General features: G+C 38.1%; 1 protein-coding gene across 8 annotated transcripts in view; it reads right to left on the reverse strand.

The window, feature by feature from the left end:
• HTT (huntingtin) overlaps positions 1–17033 on the reverse strand; it is a 182417-nt gene that overhangs the window by 29851 nt on the left and 135533 nt on the right. For 7 of the 8 annotated variants that reach the window (XM_073342650.2, XM_073342649.2, XM_073342651.2 and 4 more), the window contains 8 exons: positions 16478–16655; positions 16084–16179; positions 15500–15687; positions 13011–13137; positions 7273–7373; positions 5070–5242; positions 4479–4618; positions 4180–4262 (listed from right to left, as the gene is read on the reverse strand). In XM_073342650.2, the coding sequence (XP_073198751.1) occupies positions 4180–4262; positions 4479–4618; positions 5070–5242; positions 7273–7373; positions 13011–13137; positions 15500–15687; positions 16084–16179; positions 16478–16655 (1086 nt within the window). The remainder of the gene's footprint in view (positions 1–4179; positions 4263–4478; positions 4619–5069; positions 5243–7272; positions 7374–13010; positions 13138–15499; positions 15688–16083; positions 16180–16477; positions 16656–17033) is intronic. The other variant, XM_073342648.2, reaches the window with a different exon arrangement.

Below are 17033 nucleotides of genomic sequence, written 5' to 3' on the forward strand. Positions count from 1 at the left end.
AACCAGCCAGGTTTTCTTTTGTTGCAGGTTTCACTATGAAAGTTTCACACAACTCTAGAAAAACACCATTTAGTATAAAAGATTTTGAGGGCTCTCCTAAATTTTATATGTTATATTATTCCTGCTCGTGTACAGGTTAATATTACAATTTTTACGTCTAACTTCTGACTGAAAATATTACTTTAAATGTGACTTTTTTTAAAAAATCTGGATCCAGAACTTTCCATCTTCTGCTCATCTATTACTGTAATTTACTAACATTTCAAATATTCCATAGTGAAACTGAAGTTGAAGGAAACACAATCTACACTAAAACAATTATCCCCAGCCAGTTTTGCTAATTTCCATTGTGCTATCAGTTTGCAGCATTGGGCAGAAAAATTAAGTAATGATGATTTTCAGATTTGCAAGTCTGTGTGTGTGTAATCTCACTGAGTCAGACTGAGTGTGTATTTCATTTCTATGATGCATTTTTAAAACCTTTCATGCTCTACTGTTCTTTGAAAACTAAGCAAGAAAAGTAAACTCCTTAAAAACCTATGTTTTGGAACATCCTTCAATATACTTCCCAGGGTAACTGTAAGAAGGTCACTAGTAGTTTTGTTCAAAAAAATCATCATCACTGGGATTGTTCATTGTCTCTGAAAAAATGGGACGATTTCATTTGGGTACCAAGATATGAATTTAGTAGGCACTCATTGGAAATATTGGCCTCAAGTGTTAAATATTTATAGCACTGCTTAGTTACACTTCTGTAAAGCATTACATTCATATCTGGCACACAATAAGAATGTTTGTATCAGTTTGCTCAATAACAAGTCAAAGTGATATTTTTCCCCGAGTACAGTAAGCTGAGACCAGTTTCCAAAAAGCAAGTTGTGCCCTTGCTTATCTTATCATTGATAAGTTTATGAAACCAGAAATTAGATGGAATTTTGTTGTTGTTGTTGCTGCATAAGCCGAGTACAATATAGCTTGAAGATTCAGATACATTGGTTCTGCAATGCAGACTGCAGTAAAAACTTGTGTTTGCAAGTCATCTGAGAAACCATCTCTTGACCACCACAGAGCAGCTCCAATTTTTCTAATTTAAGTTCAAAATATCATTTCTTACAATAACTACATTTTATGTAAGAAGCTGAGTCACAATTCTGAATTTTAAAGCAAAATATAATACATTTTTAAAGTATGTTTAAGTGCTCTAAAGGAAGAGAGGGAGACTAAGGAGTTAAAAATCTTACATGGATCACAATTAGAGAGAGGATTTCTGGTCTCAACCTAGACTACAAAACATGGTTTTACTCCAGTTATCTATATAAAAAGTTGCTTTAATCAGGGAATGAAGTTATTTCTATGAATTCTAACTTGAAAAAAAAAGTTTCTACACAAATAATTAGTCTAGCTAAACCAGCTTTATCTTTCCTAAGTGTATGTTTATGTTCTTCCATCCCTTCCCTAAAATTATTCAGAAAAAATACAGATTTGCTTCCTCCTTTTAAAAATAAAATAGGCTTAAAATGTTGCATTCTTGTTTGCTCTATATTGTGCAAGCAGCAGCTGTAATGATGATGTGTACACCACAACGTCCATCCAAGATATTCAACTATACTGAGGTTATGATTTTAGTTAAATTAGCTGGCATTATATAAAGCTAGATAGGAGCACAACACATACATACTTTCCCTTAGTCTAACCTTTTTAATATTTATAAATATTTTATATTTATATATATTATACACACAATACCCACATATAGCATTATACACACAACAATCAAGGATATTTATGTCATGTTTTCAGGGGCTTGCAAATTGGAAATAAAATTCAATCCAGGCAGAAAAAGTGGTACAAGATCTCAGTCCACAAGCTAAATAGCAAAATGTTTTGTTTGGGTTTCTGATTTGGAGTAAAGGCACATAGGTGAGTGAGGAAATGAATAAAGAATGTGAAAAAAATCCATTTGGCCATTTTAATTTTTACGGATGTAAAAAATGATTCTCTCCAATGATTAATCTCTGGATAAGGATTAAATGTTTTTGTTATTTTGAGAAAGAAAAATAAGACTAATATTAAGTTATTTTAAAAATAAAGTTACTCATCATGAGCAACAAATCCTAATTGCCAGAATATTCACAAATGTGCATGGTGCATTTTGGCAGGGTCATATTTTAGACTGCAAGCTAAACTTAATTTCACAGCTGCATATTAGTCTAATGATGGAGTCACTTCAATTAAAAAAACTGAAAGGAAATTCAACACACAAACACCCTACTCCAGAAGATCATTTATTTCAATGTGTGAGGCTAAATTGTCTATATTGCATCTCTGGTACAGTGCTAAACACCAGAAGTTTGTATAATGTGTTTATACAATGAAAAATATTGTAATGCTCAGCTTTGTTGACAAAATTACTTGAAACACGTCAAAGGCATGTCATTAAGGAGTGAGCCAATGACATATTTGAAGATTTTACAAAAGAAATTAAATTGGAGGAGTTGAAGAAAAAAAAAATCAGAAAAGTTAACTTGTGAATAAACTTAATTTTCACTCCATAGCGCACACGCACACAAAAAGCTTTCCTGGCCAAATAAACTCACCTTGGGCAGTAATATTTTTGGACGTAAGTGTGGCAGACATGGCATTTTTCAGCAATATCCTTGATACACCTTACTGAATTAAGTTTATGTATCTTTGGGGTCCATTATTTTAAATGAATGATTTATCTATTATCATGGGCCAGGAATGTATGTAACATCTGCAGTGGGGAAATGTGACAGATGTCAGACTTGGGGGTACAAAGGATTATGTTGCATAATGTGCCAGATAATAATGGACTTTTGGAACAAAAAGTGTTAAGTGGTTTTCCTGGAGACTATCTCGGGGAGGTGAATGCAAATTCCTGGTTACACAAAACCCAGCCTTTTGAAGCTATGCCCTTAGAAGTGGACTATTGTTTGCTATCACCTGTTACATGAGGCCAAGATCAAATGACCAAGCAGCATCAATGAAAGGCTGAACTATTCATGGTAGTTCTTATTCTGAATCTGAGACAGTTATGAACTTATAGCAATGGGGTGAACTCAATTGTGGGTTTTGAAGGACTGACTTCTATGAGAGCCTGAGGCTGGAGTTGGGGTAACCTCTTGTAAGCTTTTTAGCATGCATGCAGGTTATTTTTTGTTTTTAAATGTGCTTTATTTGTAATGGTTTCACCTTAAGTATAAAATGTACTTGCATAGAAAGAGCTGTGTGGTAACTTGTAACTATAGCAATTATGCTGTTAGTAGCTTCTGGAGAGAAAGCAAAGCACAGACACTGGCCAAAATGGAGGCAGGGAACTGTGTAGCCTGGAAAAACCCAGGTCAGGAGGGAGAGACATGTAGGTCTCTTCTCAAGAGAGGTAATGACTGTGGAGCTATGAGACTAGAGTGGGTGTCCTCAAGGGACCATGGAGGTGGAATACGGGTGCAGTTGCCCTGAACAGTGACAAAAAGTACCTAAAAATGGTATTTTGTAATAGAAGTTCCTTCTCAATCAGAACTTTTGCATTGCTAGTCCTTCAATAAAAATGTTGGTATTGTCATAGCTGTAATGATTTTCTTGTAGGAAATACAAATGCCTTGCTAATGGACAGTAATATGACATCCAGCAAGTTAAAATATTCTCAACTAATAAAGGGGGAAACGGGTCCTAGAGACAGACAACATAAGTCTGATATTTTCCATATCTTACTTGGAAATACTAACTTGGGCAATTTAGATCTTTTAACAGTGACAGAAACCTTATTCAAATATAGTATTTGAAATTGAAAAGTTTTTGCTAATGCATATGTGCCTTTTTAAAATGGAATACTATTTTTCCAAATGGAGTTTAAATTTAGTCATGGAATGAAATATTTAAATTATGCATTTAAACATCAGAATTATTGATAAGGCATTATACTTGGTGCTAACAAGTATTTAACGAATCGTGGTGGAGAACTTGTGCTCCCTAGCTAGGAAATTTATTTACAACTCAAAAAAAAACTTCACTTGTTTTGTTTTCAGTCAGGATTTAAGATTGTCCTTAGTTTACTAAATCTAAATTGGATGTTAAGCAATGCTTCTTAAACTGGATTTTTGAGAATAAAGACAAGAAAGTTTTAAAAAGTTTGGGCTTGATGTATTAACTTGAACAAACCTGTCCTAGTTTATAGCCCATGTTTCCCATTTCTCGCTCAGTATTGATCTGCAGTAAAAGTTTTTCATGGCTGATAAGACCACCTAAAATAAAAAGACAAAGGACTTTTTAAACAAATGCCCAATAAACCTGAAAACTACTTTTTTTCTACATTATTTGTTCAGAATAGTGTATATGGTAATTCCTGTAAATGTTTTTCTATCACATATAAGAAAAGTTACTTTTTTCAGCAAGCAGTCATCATTTCATTCACTGCAGGACTGAAGAATTATTGGTATAAATGACCATTGCACACATACCTGTGGTAGCAGGAGAAAGTGATGGAACAGGGTCCCATGCTTGATAAAAATGGTGAGTGGCAATATTATCCCTTTTAGATATCATTGCTTGGATTTCTTGTTCCACAATTCCTCTGATAACACTTAACTTCCTCCCAAACCTGAAAGCTCAGAAGAAAGCACATTAATGGTTTAAGATGATGTTTTTTCAATATTTGCCTATAAAATTAAGTATGAAAATTACTAGTTTACTATTCTAGCTGCATATTCACTTAGTTGTTTTTAAACAAGTCTGAAATTTTGCCTGAGCTTAGGGTTTACTGTGATTAGGATTCCTTCCATATTTAGCTTAGAAAAACATGAAGAGCTTTCATCAGGCAACTGCTATGCCAACAAAAGAGATTTAGCTATATTTAAAAATAAATGTACTTGTAGTGTAGTGTTTCATTTTGGGGTTTACAAAATATAGCGTGTGTATGTATACGTACACACATATATATCTATATTATACACCACATGTCTACATGTTACTAGAATATCCTATCTTGTACAGAGCTTGATAGAGAGTTATCAATATACATTAATGTGCTTTCAGAACAGGTGAAATAATACCTTGTATCCAGAACTTTTAAAGCTTTATTGCGCGGCTGCTGTTCCAAGCAGCTAACTGCTGGATTGCCTGCAACTGGTATCGTCATTGCACTCAGCACCAAGGAGGTTATTGCTTGTACAGCAAGAACATTAATTTGAGTCCTCTCTGTGTCTTCCTGTAAAGTGATCATACTCTATGTGAAAGTGAAATTGGAAAATCATAAGTTCCACCAAAACCAATGTAATATATCACTTGATGCTACAGATGTTCTCTCAATACTCCAGTGGAAAGCAACACCACAAGGACTTTGGCAATGTTTCTGGTGAGAGTGTAGATTACTTCCTGACCAGAAATCTGGCCACCACATCAATCTCCTGATCTATGTCGTAGTTTGCATGATGCCTCATACTCTTTGGGAACTAAATATAATTATAAGGATTTAACCTACAATCTCGTGACAGATATTTTTTCATATTTCCAGAACCATCCACCTACTTTCATGTTGCGTCTAAGTTCAAATGGATCCATTCCCAAGTTTTTGTGATCATTTCTTAGATCCTGATTAAGTCGCAACAATATAATCCATCATAACCAAATGATATACATTTGTGCTCGAGTCAATAACTACTATGACAAATATGACAATTTCCTGCAATATCCTTGTCAAACCTTATTGAATTATGTGAAATTTTACTGTATTAAGTTTATATATCACTGTGGGCCAAAGATTGTATATAATTTCATTGGGGAGGAGACCACAGCCCTCCAGGAACTAAGAACTGTAATTAAGCAAATTCACTCAGGCTATAACATTTGCTAAGAGGGACCATCACCTTGGGAGACTTGCATACGCCAGTTACAACTGGATTCTCTAGAGAACAGCAGACCAGAAAAGGACTTTTGTACAAATGAGTTTAAATTGACTTAGGGCAGTCTTTCTGATCCTACAAATGGACAGGACGTTCTATCCAAAGGGAAGGCCCCAATCCTTAGGGAAGGGTTGGAAGGTCTGACAGCAATCAGAGCCCTTGTTGGAGACTGGGGAAGAGAGGTGATCTCTGGTAAGCTTATTAGCTAACAATCATGTAGGTTCTTTTATTGTTTTTAACATTTCCTCTGTAATGCTTTCACCTTAAGAAAACTGTTACTTAAGACATTAACAATTTTTTCCAATTTTTGCTGTATTCAGCAATCTTTGCCATTCTATACATTTCTCTTAGGTACTCATTTCTTCAATTTTAAAAAAATTATATGGCTACCACTGCCATAGTATCAGAGCATCCCCAATCTTTAATGTATTTACCGTCTGTGAAGTAGGTAAACATGTCCCCATTTTATAGATGGGAACTGAAGCACAGAGAGACCACATGACTTGCCCAAGATCACAAAGGAAGTCTGTGGTGGGCAGCAAACTGAACCTAGATCACTCAAAGTCCCAGGCTAGTGACCTAGCCACTGGCCCATCCTTTCTCCCCATTCTGCCTACACAAAGCCTCTCCTAATTCATTCATATTTATTCTTTTTAGTTTATATTTATTTTCCAATACATTGTTTCCATTGCAGCACTTTGTAAATGTTCAATTTCAATAACCTTGTCTGTTAAATATGCTGAGGTAAAACATATTTAAGGGTCTTATTGATACAGTACTTTCAAGCAAGTGCAGGGAGATGGACCACAGAGCGGGTTTTTCCATCTATGACTTCTATGGGTTAGTTCAGGATACAACAGCAACAGAGACGAAGCTACATTACACATCCTGCTCACTTTGTGATATAAATCTTACAACAAACAGTATTGTATCAAGCTACTTTTTAATACTAAAATAGGAATAGAAAATATCATGTGCAATCTGACCAAATTATTGTTGCTGTTGGAACCTTAGTGCATTTCCTGAGTCTGATTATAAAGATGCAGCCTTTTTCTGATGCAATAAGAGGTTTCCTGTAATCTTTTAATAAAATTAAGCATCTGTATTATCACAATTAGGGTTTGACGTGTATTTCTTTCATTCTTCTGTAACTCAAAAATGGTTGAATTTTTTTTCTCAAACTTTCCAAAACCATTCACCTACAGGCAGAGACTTTAGCCCAGAAGGTAAATGTTAAATATAAAGGAAATCATCTTGCAGTATTACAGTGGGCAAGGGTCCGCCTAACAGAGTAAAAAATTACCAATAAGGAAAAGCATTTATACTACATAAACATGTTACTGAATGGCTTTACCTCTTGTTGACTTTCTTCTTGGTCCATTACAATTGGTTGAGTTACAAGCACACCAAGGAGAGTAGCCCAGGTCTCTTCAAACTGAGTACGGCTGGTCCACCCTATGAATGTATTCAAAGGTATAAGGCTATTTACTACTTCAATGCAACTATAAACTAGCTTTTATTACAAACATGAAACAACATTTTAAAATGAGATGTAATTTCCACAGATATAATTTCACACTGGTTCCCTTCCAATTTAAGTCATTTTTATAATTGTCGTAACCTAAGTTTCTCCAATTCTATTTTAAAAAATGTCAATCTCTTACCTAAACTGGATTCTGAACATGCGTACTTAAATGATCCTATTCTGATTTGTTTTTCAGACACAATTATAGTTTTTGATCTTCTAGTTTAAAAGCAATAAAACCTCAAGGCACAAAAATTTGAGAACAGGGTTTTCATAATACTACACACCAAAAGCATCCAAAAATAGATCCCTGACTACTAAAGTTTACATATAAAATAAATAAAATCTGAGAACATTCTTCCAACTAAGCATACAGAGTAATCAAGCAGGATACAGACTTACATCGTAGATTAGTCAAATACATCCTCTTCTGTGATGTGTTATCAAAACAATGATCTATTTTAAGTACACAGAGAATTTTATGGTGCAGCCTTGCAAATCTCATTTGGTGGGAAAGACCCATCCATTTTACTTACCGCCTCCATTGCTCTTTTTAATGAGCCTTGTGTGATATTATCTGATTAAAATATGACTATGAAGATCATTGTTGCTACCACTGCTATATAATTGCAACAAATCTTGTACAAAGTATGTCAAGTAAGGTGTCTATGGAAAGGTTATGAATTGCTGAATAGGATTAGGCTATTTGTATGCATGTATCATTTTTGTATCTGAAGTTATGAATATTAACTATGTACCTGTATTTCAAATTTATTTGGGCATAAGCTTTCGTGGGCTAAAACCCACTTCATCAGATGCATGGAGTGAAAAATACAGTAAGCAGTATATATATCACACCATATGAAAAGATGGGAGTTGCCTTAACAAGTGGGGGGGGTCAGTGCTAATGAGGCCAATTCAATTAAGGTGGAAGTGGCCTATTCTCAGTTGACAAGAAGGGGTGAATATCAAGAAGGGGAAAATTACTTTTGTAGTGCTAACGAGGCCAATGCAATCAAGATGGATGTTGCCCATTTTTAACAGTTGACAAGAAGATGTGAGTATCAGCAGAGGGAAAATTACTTTTTGTAGTGACCCATCCACACCCAGTCTTTATTCGGGCCTAATTTGATGGTGTCCAGTTTGCAAATTAATTCCATTTCTGCAGTTTCTCATTGAAGTCTGTTTTTGAAGTTTTTTCAACAAAAAAACTTCAAAAAACAGACTTTAACAAAGAAACTGCAGAACTGGAATTAATTTGCAAACTATTGAAATAATTTGAACTTTTCAAGTTAAGTGGGTTTCCTAGGAAATACCTGGAGGGGAGGGAAGAGAGGGTCACTCACCTTGCGCAGTAACTGAGGTTCTTCGAGGTGTGCATCCCTGTGGGTGCTCCACTGTAGGTGTTGGTGTGTCCCAGCGCCGCCGACTGGAGATTTTTGGTAGCTGTGTGTGGTCGGGGCGCGCATGCACAGTTGTGCTGCCTTGTGGTGCTGTTAGTGCTTGCGCATCCTGGCCCTCCCCGTTCCTTCTCTACTATAACCCTCCTATTTAGAACTCCGGAATAGAGGGGAAGAGGGTGGGTAGTGGAGCACCCGCAGGGATACACATCTTGTAGAACCTCAGTTACTGCACAAGGCGAGTAACCCTCTCTTCTTTGAGTGCTGTCCCTGTGGGTGCTCCAGTGTAGGGGACTGTAAAGCAGTGCCCCATTATGGCCAGTTGGGTTCCGGAGTAGGTTGGATAGTCGATGATAGTACCGTAAGATCTAGTATTGCATCTGCCTCAGAATCTTTTGTGATTGCGGAGTGGTTTGTGAACGTGTGTACTGAGGCCCAGGTTGCAGCCTGGCATATTTCTTTGATTGGTATATTATGTAGAAATGCTGTTGAGGCAGAAAAGGCTCTCGTTGAATGGGCCCTAATCCTCTGTGGGGATGCTATCGTCTGTTGTTGGTAATATTTGTATTGTTGGTAATATTTGTACGCAATTTGAAATCCATTTCGACAATCTCTGTTTTGAGATGGCTGTGCCTTTTGATCGTTCTGTGGTGGATATGAAGAGTCTTGGTGACTTACGGAAACGTTTTGTTCTATCTAGGTAGAATGTTAGTGCTTGTCTAACATCTAGTGCGTGTAGCACGGATTCCTGAGTAGACCGATGTGGTTTAGAGTAGAGCGCAGGTTGATTGATGTGGAATGATGAAGTTAACTTATGTGTGGTCTCAAAGTCACTTTGTCTTTAAAGAATACAGTGTAAGGCGGATGGGCCATAAGGGCCCCAATCTTGCCCACTCTGAGTGCTGATGTGATCACTAAGAGGAACACTACCTTCATTGATAAATGTAGTAGCGAGCAGGTAGCAAGTGGTCTGAACAGGGTTTTGGTGAGGCTCTTAAGTACGAAGTTAAGATCCCATGCTGGTGTTGGTTTGCGGACCACAGGGTACATGTTTTGAATTCCTGTAAGGAATCGTTTGGTGATTGGATGCGTGAAGGCTACAAATCCTTCTATCTTGTGGTGAATTCTGCAATTCTTGGAATTGTTTTGGATCATCTATCACCGTGGTTGAAGGGAACATGACTGCCTCATCTGATGATGAAGAGGAACTGCGTTTCAGCGACAGTTCTTGTGTATCATCCAACTTCTCTATAGCTTCCTCAGGTACCTCCGATGGATCTGTGGCTGTCTCTATAGGAGGTCATATTTCCTTCCTTTGAGGGACGTGGGTCCCTTGCATTTGCGTGCTTTATGTCACCCCTGGATCCCAGTGTGCCCATTGCATTGGGAATGGTAAGGGTGGGCACATCCATGGGTTGGTCAACCATGGTGGCATCTCTCTGCGCAGGCATGTTTTAGTATTTCTAAGTGATGGTTGAGGTTTGGCACCGGAGGGGGAGGAGTGACCTGAGTAGAATACTCCCTCCTCCATATCGTCTTCCTCCTCGCTAGAGAAGGTCTTGGTTTATTGGCCTAAACGATACCGGGGAGTTGTCAGTACCAGGTATAGAAGCCCCTGGTGTTGATGTTATTGGTCTGATCGGGGCCGGGATCATTGGTGCTGTATATATCTGTTCAGACACTTGCTTTGGTACCGACCTCTTGTGTGTCTCTTTAATCGGTGCCGATGTGGCTGATTTCATCTTTATTGATAACTGCTCCAGTGGAGTCTGTACAGGAAGGTTACATCACCGCTTTAGGTATCGGTGGCACCGGGTCCTTCCTTGGGGTGGATGATGCTGTGAAGGAGGAGGTAGTCTTATACCTTCCACTCGACTCCTTCTCTTTATCATTTGTGCTCACGGTGCGGCTCGTGCTGGATGTGCCCAGAGCATCCAACGTTCTAACTCTGCTAGCCACTGGCACCAAGGGTAATGATCTTGCCAGAGACAGTTTTCTCTTTAACAGCTCTTTCTGCAAGGGTGAGGCATCCCTTTTCCTCGATTTTCTGGAGGTTAGGGTGGTTCCCTATCCAGGGAGGAGGTTCCTGGAGAGTTTTCTCTCTGGTTCTTATTACTGTCTGATGGAGGAGTAAGAGATTTTTCCATCAAAATCATTTTTAGTCTCAGATCACTCTCTCTCCTAGCTCTGGCTTTGGCACTGGTACCAAAAGTCTCTGATCAGTGACGCCGGGATGCAACGACACCTACAGTGGAGCACCCGCAGGGACAGCACTCGAAGAAGAATGCAAGTTTCCTACTTCAAAACTCACACTTTGGAAGCTATGCTGTGAGGAGGGGACCCTTTATCTGCTGATCCCCGGTTATAGGACGACAGATTAAAGACCCAAACAATATAAAGACGACACTTTCACATTCACGGGGGCCAGTAAGCTTATTAGCAGTGTGCAGGTTCTTTTCGTGTTTTAATATGTTGCAATGCTTTCACCTTAAGAATAAATGATAGTGATCAATGGCTCCATGTCTAGTTGGCAGCCGGTATCAAGTGGAGTGCCCCAAGGGTCGGTCCTGGGGCCGGTTTTATTCAATATCTTCATAAATGATCTGGAGGATGGTGTGGATTGCACTCTCAGCAAATTTGCGGATGATACTAAACTGGGAGGAGTGGTAGATACGCTGGAGGGGAGGGATAGGATACAGAAGGACCTAGACCAATTGGAAGATTGGGCCAAAAGGAATCTGATGAGGTTCAATAAGGATAAGTGCAGGGTCCTGCACTTAGGACGGAAGAACCCAATGCACAGCTACAGACTAGGGACCGAATGGCTAGGCAGCAGTTCTGCAGAAAAGGACCTAGGGGTGACAGTGGACGAGAAGCTGGATATGAGTCAGCAGTGTGCCCTTGTTGCCAAGAAGGCCAATGGCATTTTGGGATGTATAAGTAGGGGCATAGCCAGCAGATCGAGGGACGTGATCGTTCCCCTCTATTCGACATTGGTGAGGCCTCATCTGGAGTACTGTGTCCAGTTTTGGGCCCCACACTTCAAGAAGGATGTGGATAAATTGGAGAGAGTCCAGCGAAGGGCAACAAAAATGATTAGGGGACTGGAACACATGAGTTATGAGGAGAGGCTGAGGGAGCTGGGATTGTTTAGCCTGCAGAAGAGAAGAATGAGGGGGGATTTGATAGCTGCTTTCAACTACCTGAAAGGGGGTTCCAAAGAGGATGGCTCTAGACTGTTCTCAATGGTAGCAGATGACAGAACGAGGAGTAATGGTCTCAAGTTGCAGTGGGGGAGGTTTAGATTGGATATTAGGAAAAACTTTTTCACTAAGAGGGTGGTGAAACACTGGAATGCGTTACCTAGGGAGGTGGTAGAATCTCCTTCCTTAGAGGTTTTTAAGGTCAGGCTTGACAAAGCCCTGGCTGGGATGATTTAACTGGGAATTGGTCCTGCTTTGAGCAGGGGGTTGGACTAGATGACCTTCTGGGGTCCCTTCCAACCCTGATATTCTATGATTCTATGATTCTATGAAATGTACTAGCTAAGAACGAGTTATGTATTACAATTCTGAGCTCAATTTAGTGCTCACTGAATTACAGTAATTCTATCCTGCTCTGCAATACCCACTATTCCACTTCACTGACTATCATTCTCTGTGTAGAAGTACCAAAACTGAATTGTTTGCGTGTTTTTTTCATAACACTGATATACATACATACCCCCCACCTCGCTCCCTCACCCCCAATTAGAAAGAGACCAGTGGATTCATTTTAGTTTGGGAATTAAGCAGTATTTCCCTGCTCTCCGAAAGGGAAAGACGAAATCATGATCACAGGATATTTTGATTTAGTTTCAACCCAGAGTAAGGTTTTCCTATACTTCATTTTTGCTTTTATAATCAAACCTAGTTTATCTGAAGCTCATATACTCAAAAGTTATGTATCTGACACAAGGTCAAGTCCTCCATCATGTATCAAAGACACCAAAAATGTCCCACCACTTATCCAGATTTCTTTCTGTCCTCCAACACATTTGAGTAAACAGTGATGGTCTATCAAACATAGGTTGTTCCCAGATCTACATTCCAAACGATGAATTTACATACTTCTGATAGCTAGAAAGAATAAGTATTCGAAAGAACCATAAACATGTTGTCTACCTACCCAGTGTATTAATGCGATAGATGAACTCTTTAAAGATTTCTTTTTCTTGAAGAAATTCTACAGGGATTTCTGGAAAAGCTGTGCCAAAATCACCTGCAGGTTTTGGTGACCAGCCTAGTTTCCAGACCTGTTGGAATATAAAAAGGATACTAATTATTTTAAAATAGTAAATGTTATATTAATCTAACAGCTATGATCATCACATTTGGAATTAAAAATAGCAAGATACCAATAGTAAAGATAATCCATCCTAATGCACAATGGATTTGTAAAAAGATTCTAAATTCAAACAGTACTTTTATGTGCCTACTACATATTTGACAGTCTTTTTCATGGTATTTTAAGCATGTGTTACACAACCTGCTAATAACGCAATGAAAATCACTCAACTCTTCCAACAGTAACAAAAACAAGTGGATAATCTTGTTACTAAAAAGCGTTTAAAAACTTTTTTTTTGTGACCGTTTCTAGTAACAGACTTATTATCCTTCTTCCTCTTTACTGAAAGTTGTCAGACAGGGAAACTTTTGGTAAATAAAAAAGCCAAGGTTTCTTTTCTACCCTTACATCATTTCAGAAGTAAGTATCTGAATGTGGTAAATCCCATACTCTTCACTTAGAGACCATACAGCACATCTCTCTCTCTCCATACTGGACTGAGTTTCAGAAGTTATTACATCAATTATGAATTTGGTCTACCTGAGTAATAGCGCATAGTACTGACACTAGGCCAGTAAAAAGAAAGAGGTAGTGCCTTGTAATAGCCAATTAAATTAGTTTGACATTTAAAGGATTCCATGTTTGCCTTAAAACCTGAACTGTGTTATTAAGACATTATGCACAAAACCTATATTTAATGGCTAGAAGCCCATCTAGTCTCAGAGGACCCAAAAATCAATGCAACCTTACTCCCCCTAAGGCAGCATTTTAAAATGAGATGTTAAATTTAATGGAAATAAGTAAAACTTGGAAGTTCCATGTTTCACACACCGAACTGACATCAGACAAATCTCACATTATTAATCTGGATTACAGTGGTGCCAACAATGTGCAAGGTGCTTTCCAAATAAAGGGAGTCCTCGGACTTACGATGCCCAATTTAGGTCGGACACCACTTACGACACGTTTCAACTGACTGCCTGTTTCGTCCCTATAATGCTTGTTTCGCCCTTATGGCACCCCATTTGCATAAAGTTTGCTTGACATACTTCCTGGTTGCGCTATACTGGTATGGAGCTAGAAGGGGTCACTTCTGATTGGCTTCGAGGCAGAGGGGTAGCTTGTTGCTGGATAGGGTTGCCACTTGTTTTTGATCGGCTCCCAGCCCTAAGCTCAGCCAATCAGAAAGCTTGAAGAGTGATTGGCTGTGCCCTTCTCCCTGGCTTTCTGAGCCTGTGTTGCCGGCATTCAGAGCATATGTGAGTTTGTGTGTTGATTTGAATGCTGCTTACAAAATACAGTGTACAGTAAATACATTGATGTTACAACATTAGTCATCTATCATTCATTTAGCACAAAAATCTGGGTTATTGTGGTAAAAATAGTGCATCAAGCCTTGGTTCAGGAACCAATCCGCCCTTCACACCATTGATTCCTTGGGAAAAGCGATTTCGTCTTACAATGCAATTCTGAGGAACGAACTGTTTCGTAAGTCCGAGGACTCCCGTATAACTAACGCTTTGCCCCAAAAGACAGATTATAAAAGTCAAACACCACCACTCTCCCCCAATCCTTCACAGAAATCATATACTTTTAAAATAAGCCCTTTACCTACCCACTATTAGTTGACAGTAGAATGTAAATGCTTTTGAGGGAAGGATTTGAAGGAGAGGTTGTGGCCTCTCAGACTAAATTAAGGGAAGGTATTCCACATGCAAAGGGTATAAAAAAAAGCACAAAGTGAACAAAAACTTTTGACTCAAGAGGAAAAAAAGTGTTCTCTCAACACTTTGTGGCATCCAGGTTGTCAAACACCAGTATATGCAGATTCAGAAACACTCTCCCCCACAACAGCTCAAAACGCTTCTGATAATTCTGCTTTGTACTTTTAATCAGAGGATTTTAAAGTGCTTTAAAAATATTAAGAAATCTTGCAACAACTCTGAAATATTTATCAAGCCATTTTACAGGTATATTAACTATGCACTAGCAGGGCTAACTACCTTGCCCAGTTCAGTTAGCTAGCAGCAAATATGAACAGAATCCAAGAGTCCTGATTTTTTCTAACTACTGGAACCGTTTCAAACAAACAAACAAAGAACTCTCAAAGGATTCCATAATTCTAACCAAACATCCCACTCCACAGAAGATATTCATATTTGAAAATATTTTTACAACTAGTATTGCCAGGCGCTATTTAAAAAAAGGACAAAAGGGGACAACCAAATCTGAGAGTAAAGACTGAAGATCTAGCAAATTATTATATTCATTTTATCCAAAAATGGCCAGTATTTTTCATCTACTATGAAAACAAACCATAATGCACGTACCAAGGGAGGTACTCTTGTGTAACTGTTTACTAGAGGCAGTCTACCCAAGCTGACGATTATGTTCTTAAGGACAGGAGTGAGAAATGCTGGGATACTGTTGTTTCTCTTATGTCCCAAAGCCAAGACAGTCTGTAAACACTCCACCATTTCAGCCACCATTTCACAAGATGCTGTAATATATTTTGCTTCTGAGTTGAGAGAAAAACAAAAGTTCAGTGTAAAATATTGTGAATATATACAAAACGCATACAGATCTAAAGATGCAAGAGGACACAAAAACTCCAATAAGCATATTTCTAACCAACTGAAGTGGAGTCTCAATGTCAGATGAGCCATATCATCACAGTAAATCCTCTTCCCACACCCAGACTTGTACTCATTCCCAATACAGTGCACCCTTCAAATGACAAGTTAATAGTTTTTACACTATGCAACTTAAGGTTCTCATAACACTTTTCAAATAGTGTTCCATTGACACACTGTCAGTTAAATTGCTTTAAACTGGAAATAAGGAGGAAAATCTGGCAAATTTTCTACAAACTATGTAAAACTGCATGGAAACTAGAACTTCACTGTTTACTTACTCTGAACATTTGAATCAACTTCATCCCCATTGACCCCTTTTGAAGTATTCTTCTTCCTTTCTGGACTAAGAAGCTGGTTTCCAGGTTCAATTGCAACTAAATTAGATAAATACAGAGAAACATTTTGATTATAGGTTTTTAATTATATTTCTCAGTTTTAATCCTTTCACAAAATTGTCAAAGCAGCACTTGTATTGGCAAGATATTTGACAAGTTCAAAGGTAAATAAAAAATAAAAAGTTAACTTCCATGGTGGAAACACATTTGGAAAAATAAAAAATTCTAAGGACAGTTAGAGAAAATTCTGCATTTCTTCAGGATTCTTAGCATAGGATCAGTGAGGTTTGCTGGTTTATTCAGAAGCATCTCCCATATTTGTGAAAATTTAACTCACCTGCCTCTATTATAAATCTGACACAATTAATTAGGGAGCAAGCCTGTGTCACATACACTGCAGAAGCCAGCAAATTCCAGAGACCAGGTTGCTGTAATGTCAGGCAGCAGCATTCCAAAGCAGCTTGAAGATCTACACTTAGTGGAATCTGTTCATGTATTAAATGCCATGACAGTGCCTGTACAAGAAAAAGTTTTCCATTATATCAAATTGTCCCCATATGCAAAAATATGAGATCAAATTATTTTTATCCACATAATTACATATATTTGCAGCTACCAAAACAAGAAAAATTAATTCTGCTAGTTACAGTAAATTAGCATGGCACTAGTTCAAAAAGTTCCAGCTAGGGAAAAAAAAAAATTATAAGCACTATATTGAGTAAACTATCATGTTTATTCATCTTCCCAACAAGCCCCACAGTGCCGCTCTCCGAACTGCCAAGACCTTCCTGTCCCTCAGCCAGACTGCGGTGAGAAGTCTCCCTTAAAAAATTTTTTTTAAAAAATTAGTTTTTCTTGTCCCATATCCTCTGCTAAATTCTACCTGATGTGTA

This window comes from Lepidochelys kempii, chromosome 4, assembly GCF_965140285.1.
Source record: "Lepidochelys kempii isolate rLepKem1 chromosome 4, rLepKem1.hap1, whole genome shotgun sequence".
NCBI lineage: Eukaryota > Metazoa > Chordata > Testudines > Cheloniidae > Lepidochelys > Lepidochelys kempii.